Source organism: Larimichthys crocea, chromosome XX (assembly GCF_000972845.2).
Source record: "Larimichthys crocea isolate SSNF chromosome XX, L_crocea_2.0, whole genome shotgun sequence".
Taxonomy (NCBI): domain Eukaryota; kingdom Metazoa; phylum Chordata; class Actinopteri; family Sciaenidae; genus Larimichthys; species Larimichthys crocea.
The window spans coordinates 11,785,207-11,792,940 of record NC_040030.1 but is presented as its reverse complement, the minus strand read 5'-3'; the positions used below and the strand labels follow the sequence as shown (position 1 = coordinate 11,792,940).

The window sequence follows — 7,734 nt, the reverse complement described above, 5'->3', positions numbered from 1 at the left end:
AAAAGTTTAAAGTACTTTCTTTGGTTGTGAATATTTTTATTGAAGAAAAACAAGGAAAATGAGAAGTGTTTTAAATCTACAATGCCCAACTATTCACCCTTGAATACATTAATCAAACACATACTCACTTTGTTCCATTGGTGGAAAGTGATATTGGGCCCATAAAACACAGCAAATATTTGCACATCATACAATTGTTTACACTAAATCAGTGTTAACTTAGAAATTCAACAACAGGTGAACATTCGTTTAAATTTGAAAATAAAAAATTGAGTACTTTTATTTGATGATAATTTAGTGGTTCCCAATCTTGTGTTTGGGATCACAACAAGTTCACAATGATTTGTTCACATTGAAGGTTGACAAGCCAAAAAAGGTTGGGAATTACTGCAATAACTTTACTTAGAGTCAGAAAAGAAACCAAATATAAAAACACACACACACACACTCACTCACTCACACACACACACACACACACACACACACACACACGCGCGCGCACACACACACACACACACACACCACAAGTGCTGTGTGTAGCATTTTATTTTATTGCACCCGGTTTTGTAGCTGCCAATTATCTCCACAGTGGCCTCACCAGTCTGAATACACACTATGAAGATTTTGAAGACACTACGCTTAATCTGACTGTGATGTACTGAAGTTTTTAAAATGCTACACTCAGCAGTTCGTCACACTCGGGCTATCCCACCATCCCCTTGTTTGTCGTCACTCGATGCGTCTTCCACTTATAAAACCACCAGCATGATGAAGATATGTAGAGCGCAAAGAATGCTGGGAAATCACACAGGTAAACGATGACGAAGAATCCGGCAACTAAGAGCGCGCAGATTAGTAGTCTGGTGATGTGACTGAGGACGTATAACACACTCCACCATACGACACGATCTGACTCTTTTAATTTCTCAGAGGAGGGACTCGGATGTTTGTCAGATGGGTGATCTGATCGATTAAAACTCTCTTTGTGGACGACTACACAGTCTTCTATTTGTCTACCTGTCTGCTGATGGGTGACTGATCTTTCTTTTATTTGAGCGTAGTTGTCCTGATACTTTGCAGAGCTTTGGGCTGATTCAGTCAAGGACAAACTACTCTGAGGAGCTAAAATTGCTGTGAGATCTTGACTGAGATGAGCACTCGAATTCGAATCAGTCTGTGATTCCGACAGAAAGTGAGTTTGTTCTGCTGTGCTTAGTGGCTGATTTCTTTCTTTTGGGGAGTATTCATTGCTCGTAGTCGTTAAGCTTTGCTCTAGGCCTTGACAGAGACTTGAATTTGGATCTGATGGTAATTCTGTCAAGGAAAATACGCCTGAATCAAAAGCATCATCAAAGTCTTTCTCAAAAAGAAGATGGCAATCTTGTGTAATAACGGGTATATCTGCCAGCTCGTGCCCCATTCGATCAACAATATTTGTATCTGTATTAGGCGCCTGTTCTTTTAGATCGAACACCTCTTCCCAAATCCTCCTGACCAAATCTTCTCCAAATCTTTCTATGAACATCTCCTCCAATCCCGACTCTATCATTTCAAGTGCTACAGTATTTTCTGCCGTAACAGGGTCTTTTGTTCCCTCTGACAATTTTTTATATTCAACACGTGGAGAGCTCTCAACTACTGCTGACAACTCTTGTTCTTTCAATTGAGCCGGCGCATTCTTCCTCTCTCCCCGAGGGATCTCCACATTACCCATCAACTCCCCCAGTGCTTCTATTTTCAGCTTTCCAATACTCACCCTCTCATCTTTGTCTCTCTGACTCATATCCTCTTCTGTTCTCTCTAATGTCTCAGGTTGGTGTTGAAGTTCTATTAGAGTGTCTTTCTTTACAACGTTCTCCTTCGCCAAAACTTCCTCTGGGCTTATTTCATGGCTTACGTCCTCTTTCTGACCCTTCATATCGTCCCGTGAAAAAGTCCATCTCAGTTCCATTGAGTTGCTTGTATCCGTTGGAAGAGATCTGAAAGCATCACGGTCACTTTGGAAGACCTTTTTCAATGATTGCGCTGTGTGTCTCGTCTGTGCGGATTGGTTTAATTCCTGTTGTTCCTCAATTATTCCATCACAACTCAAGCTTTTTCTGTCGTCTGTCTGATTCGAGACTAATACATGTTCACTTCTTTCGGATTTCAGTGGAACATTTTCCTGTATTTCTGTTGGTTTTGCGTCTTTGACCTCTCTCTGAATACGCAGCTCTTCCCCTTGGATCAGCCATGACTGTTTATTATATGCTTCTGACATTACTGATGTGTTTCCCTTCTGCAGTGATGAATTTAGTTGCGAGGCATTGTCATTGTGTTTCCATGCTTCCTCATTTAACACCTGGATAGTTTCCGCTTCTGCACCTATTAGTTTCTTTGTTTCTTGGCTTGTTGCACAGTACGAAGGTTCCTCAACTGTCTCTTTGAATCCTTCCAAGTCTTCCTTTTTTGATGTAGCATTCTCTGATTCCTCCAATTTAAATTCTCTCGTTATTTGGCTTTGCTTGAAATTGTCCTCACACGTTTGGTTTGGATTGAATTCATCTGCATGTGAGCGTGCGGGTCTTATTTCATTTTCATCACTCTCATTCTCCTGTAATGGATTTTCACTGTCTCTGTTCAGCCTGAATTCCTCACAGTGCTTTTCATCTGCGTACCTCTGGGAGATTTCACACTCTTCTGTTTTCTGTGGCCTAAATATCTTCTCTTCTGTAGATACTTTATTTTCCGTACAGTTATTCATGGTCCCTTCCTCCACTTCTTGTCTGGATGTGGAAAAGACAAACCTCTCCCCATCCTTTGTCCCCTGTCTGATTGTCCCCCTAAATGCCAGCGTGTCATCTGTCGTATTGTGTGCGGTACGTGTAACCTGCCCTTCCCTGCTGGAAGAAAGACCCTCATCCAGCCTTGCTCCCTGTGAGATCCTATCAACAGCGCTGGCATTCTGAGACTCTGGCGTTGCTGTCATGTCTGTTGTCTCCGACTCCCCCGAGCTTGTTACCAAGTCAGCTGTGTGTGCTGTGAAGGGCTCATCTTCTCCTATTCCTTCTGCTCCTGCTATTATTCCTTCTTTTTCTCGCTCCCACATTGCACGCTTGTGACACTCAGTTGAACTGTCAACAGAGCCTCCGGACACAGGCGTTGCCCCCTCGAGGCTAAATTCCTGTAGAGTGTCTGTTACGGAGTTTGTCTGTGACCTTTGGGAGGCATCTTGTGTTGCTGCGTTGTCATCTCCTGGACGGCTGACACATGCCTCTGCTGGCTGGTGGTCTTCAGTGTTCAAGGCGACATTAGCCAACGATGTTTCACGAGTGTCTGACAGCAGCTGACATGCAGCTGAGGTGTACGTGTGTAAGGTGGTGGGTGTATCTGTGCCTACCTGAAATCCCTGCTCCTGACTGCTTGCTGCATATTGGGTTTTGGGCTCTTTATCATTTGAGGGAGACACCGATGCTGCTGTCTGCAGCCACTCTGACTCTGGAACGCCAGAATGGTCCGTACAGCTCGGCCCATTAAGAAATGCCTGCCATACATCGCACACCGAGGTTTCTTTATCGGTGGTATCACCTGGACCGTTCAGAAAGGTCTCCCACATATCATTAACAGAAAGTGTATCTTCTATATTTTCCACTGACGGTTTTGACAAGGTCATTTTAGTTCTCCCGGCCCAGATGTCATCCATGTGAGCAGCCCCCCACTGATGGGCTTTGTCATTGTTCCAGTCCAGTGTAAGCAGAGGAATCTGGTGATAGGTGAGCACCTGTGGACCTTCCTTGGATTGTTTCTTTTGACGTTTATGGAGGAAGCTGGTGGAGACGCTCCACGGCAAAGGCTGAGAAGCTTTCTGGCCATTGGTTAAGTCACATGAATAAGCCTTTGGCACTTGCTCCTTCCTCTGGGAGAGGCAGCCCTGCGTACGTGCCAAACGCGTTGCGCTGTCTCTGCTTTTTATGCTATCCACCTGTCAAAGAGGCCAAAGGTCAAAGGTCAAGAAAGTGTTAATGTTTGAACTATTTAAACTATCAGCACGTGCCACCAGCACATTGTTTAGTTAGTCTTTAAGGTCATAAGCTACTTTAAACCCTAATACTGGCTTCATGACAAAAAGAAATGAATGCAATGGCCCATTCATTCAATGTTCTTTGATATGTAACATTGCTGTTATGTTGCAATCTATTGCAACACTGCTGCAACTTCAGCACACGAGCTTATTTTTGTTCACGTCATCAACTTTACTGCATGTTTACAGGCAGGTTGCATTTATTATTAATAGTTATAGTACGTGAGTGATTTCTGGCATGCTCTCAGGTGTCATGTTAGCTGACTTTTCATATCCTCCTGGGACACACTGGGCACTGTGCAGTATGACACACATCTCTCTGGAAGAAAGAACACCTGTGCTTTTTTAATTTAATGTCTACACGTTCTATCTCGACACAGATGGAGACAAATAAACGCGCTTGTTTTGTCGCACGTGGCGTTTACTTGTTTATCGCCAGACTTTGAGAAGACAAAGAAATGAGCCTCACCAAAGGTTTGAGTTCTTTGTGGTGTAGTAATGATTGTATCTCTGTCTTTCTATCTGTGCCCTCTGCTTCTGCAACAAAAAAACAAACAAAAAGAACATGGTGGTCAAAGTTTGCTCGCGTGCATTTGAACAAACACGCATTCAAGTACATGCACGCACATATGAACATTGAGTATACACACCTACAACAGCTGCCGACGTGTTAATGGTCTCTCTGGTCTTTTCCTCTGCACTTCCCCTCCTGTGGTTCAAAAGAAACTAGGAATAACATTACATAAGCTCACAGATGTGTTTTTACAGCAGTTAAAACAGATTTAATCGAAAGACGCTGAATTTGTTTCGACAACTTTCTAATCTCTCATCTCATTTTATAGTGTTTCGTTGTTAGGTGGATATCAAGTAGAGTGGTGACGTGTGGGGTGATCAGACCTGTTCCGTCACATCCACCCTCAATGTGGTTCCTAAAGATTTTTTTACTTATAGATCTCCAATTTCTATGACAACAAAATGGTACCCTTGACACTTTTTATGCTGTTGTTTTTCTTCATCACAACTGCACCAGTACTGTCAAGTTCAAGTCAATTGTACAATCATAGTGAAACATAAGATCCTACAACTCGTTCAATAAAAAGTCCAAAATAGGAAACATCATGCAGATCATGCACAAATACACAATGAGGACGTATTGTTCCAAAAGCAGAAAAAAAAGGCAACTTAATTGTCAAAGAGGATAAATTAAAGATATCTGGCTTCCCTTGCCATGATGAGACGCCAATGGAAACCTGGACAGACAGCTGACCTTAAATGGGCAATATGTGCTCTACAGTCCAAATATCCAAGAGTTACATAACAGCTTACTGTAAACACACAAAGTGCCCAGACCAGCAGGCAATGTTAACTTGTCTTTCCACCTAATGAGAAGAGCAGAACAATTTAAATAGACACTAAAATTGTGTCAAATTAAAATTTCTTGTTTCTGCCAGGCCCAAAACTTAAAATTCTGTGAAACATCTGCACTCAGAGCTCCACATAACCTTTATTTTATTTAAATATCAATGTATTGACATCTATTGTTGACATACAAGGGTGACGTAACTTCCTTTAGCTGAGGTATGTGTTAAAAAAAGATTTAGCATCAGGTTCTCTAACCTGTTTTGAGCTTTGAGACAGCTCCTCTTACTCTTGTAGCTGGCACTCTCCTCTTGCACTTGAAGCCCATGCTCATTTAGATGTCCTTTTTGATGGCAGAACAGCACATAGTTCATTCCTTTGTTATTGGACCAAAAAGTGCCCACTGAAGAGTCATAACGCAGACAGATCTCCACTCTGGTTCCCTCTCTCTCAAAAGGAGGAACCATGGTATACTTAAAGGTAAACCTGTCTGTTTTCCGATCACTGGATCCGGGCACGTAGTCTGCCTGCAGGTCAAAGTAGCTTGTCCAACGGTCAAGGCTTATCCGGGCATAAACAGACTTACTGTAGCTGAGGTTGACCACCCTGATGATGCCACGGAGTGTGGTGGTTCCCGGGAGGAGCTCGATGCTTTCCAGCTCAACCATCTGTGCCTCTAGCCTCTGGTCCAACTCCTCTGGGGACGAGGGGACTGTAAACAGAGAGGACATGTAGAACTCTTCTGAGGGACGTGTTGCCTCCCTCTCAGGGGCCTGGCTAACTTCTGGTTCTGTCAATTCAGCATTGTCAAACTCCTTTACTGACACCAGATTGAGTCCAAAAGCATCCGCAAATGACACCTTCCTCCGAATGACCGACGGGGGCTCTGGTTCAGAGTCCTCATCTGTTTCCTCGTCTGTGGTGGAACCCACGGGAGTCGAGGCCTCCATTCTTCCCTCTTCATGCTCTTCACTTTTTTCCCATTCCTCCTCCATCATCATCACCCCGTCCTCTTCTAAAGGTTGGATGTACAGAGCCTCCATAATGTGCGGTGGTCTGAAAGGCAGCTGCCTTCCCGTCCTGCCGTCTGTCTGGTTTGGAGGGTGGCACAGACCAGAGTGCCCCTAGCCTGGTTACAGTGATACTGTAGAAGGGAGAGCAGGGAGAGGACGTGACTTGACAGATGGAGTTCGGTTACAGTTCACTGAGAGTCTGAGCTAGGCCTATTAATAGGACATATATAACTAGACCAGGGCAGGCCAATTCTCCTCTCAGTTATCCTTGCACAATATGTTTGGAAGTTACAAATGAAATTAATGAAATTATAGCTTTTATAAAGCATGTGAAGGTAAAACTAGCATGAAAACAAGTCTATATTTGAAATCTATTGATTGGGTATCTATATTTTTCTCCATCAAATGTGAAAATATTCCCAAATCCAAGTTAACAATCTGCATTTTAACTTTACTATGAGATGACGTGATGTAATGTAAATTTAGATTCGAGGATAATGGTGTGATACAGCGTCTTCTGGTCTGCATGGCGACCAGGAATAACAGAGACTGTCATGTAACCAGAAAGTTGCATGTTCTAAAGCAGAAACTTTACCAAATATTTGATAATTTCTCTTTTACAATGTAAATGTGTTTTCTTTGCTGATTGCATCTAACATACACATATAAATATACAGCTTTAAGCTAGGTTAGGATTCGCATGAATGGAAACTGAATACCGCTTGCTTGCAATACTCATTATTAGCTTGGACAATATTTGATTTGCTTTGATTTGCTTGAACTGGATATTAAATAAAAAAGGCAAAAGTCAATATTACCTGATATATGCATGCAGGCTATGTCTGTGCATTGCATGTCTACGTTTCACAGAGACTATTACTTGTTTCAAATCAAACTGCCCATTTTAAGAGTTTGGAAAAGGTGGATGAAAAATATTTCAGAAATATAAAGTACATAAAGATGTGTTCTGCCAACTCATCTTGGTGTACACATAGCAATGTCAATCTATTGAACGGTCGGTCAGCGGATCCTCCATTGTCGTCCAGACTGAAATATAGTTTTCTACAGACCTTGATGTCCACATCTGAATTACTTGTAAGAACTTTGGTAATCCCCTGACTTTTCATCTAGCGCCTCTATCAGGAAAAAAAGTTTAAATTGTTAAATATATTATACAGTGAAGAATGGTAGAATTTGTTACAGTGGAGGATCAGTTACACACATGAGAATAGGATATGTTTTCAAAGGAACTCTTCAATCATTGATTTTACAATGTTAACTATTAGTAACACTGTCTGTTTT

At 42.3% G+C, this 7,734-nt stretch overlaps 1 protein-coding gene across 4 annotated transcripts; it reads right to left on the bottom strand.

The window, feature by feature from the left end:
- Window positions 1-481: 481 nt before the first annotated feature.
- ppp1r3aa (protein phosphatase 1, regulatory subunit 3Aa) lies at window positions 482-6,557 on the bottom strand. Of its 4 annotated transcripts, none has more exons than XM_019271514.2 (4): window positions 5,678-6,557; window positions 4,711-4,769; window positions 4,530-4,597; window positions 482-3,961 (listed from the first exon to the last, which is right to left on the bottom strand). In XM_019271514.2, the coding sequence occupies exons 1-4, from the start codon at window positions 6,460-6,462 to the stop codon at window positions 704-706; spliced, it is 4,170 nt and encodes a 1,389-aa protein (XP_019127059.2). In that variant the 5' UTR covers window positions 6,463-6,557; the 3' UTR covers window positions 482-703. The 4 variants fall into 4 exon arrangements, with proteins under 4 accessions (XP_019127059.2, XP_019127060.2, XP_019127061.2 ...); XM_019271515.2 differs by having other exon boundaries at window positions 4,530-4,591; XM_019271516.2 differs by lacking the exon at window positions 482-3,961 and having other exon boundaries at window positions 4,560-4,597; window positions 4,711-4,786.
- Between the last annotated feature and the right edge of the window lie 1,177 nt (window positions 6,558-7,734).

What these genes read in the sequence shown, in the direction of transcription:
- ppp1r3aa (XM_019271514.2), bottom strand. Translation starts at nt 6,462, where the DNA reads ATGGAGGCTCTGTACATCCAACCTTTAGAAGAGGACGGGGTGATGATG. An exon ending in TGTCTCAAAGCTCAAAACAG is followed by an intron (nt 4,770 to 5,677) that starts GTTAGAGAACCT and finishes TTTGAACCACAG; the next exon opens with GAGGGGAAGTGCAGAGGAAA. An exon ending in CACGTCGGCAGCTGTTGTAG is followed by an intron (nt 4,598 to 4,710) that starts GTGTGTATACTC and finishes TTTTTGTTGCAG; the next exon opens with AAGCAGAGGGCACAGATAGA.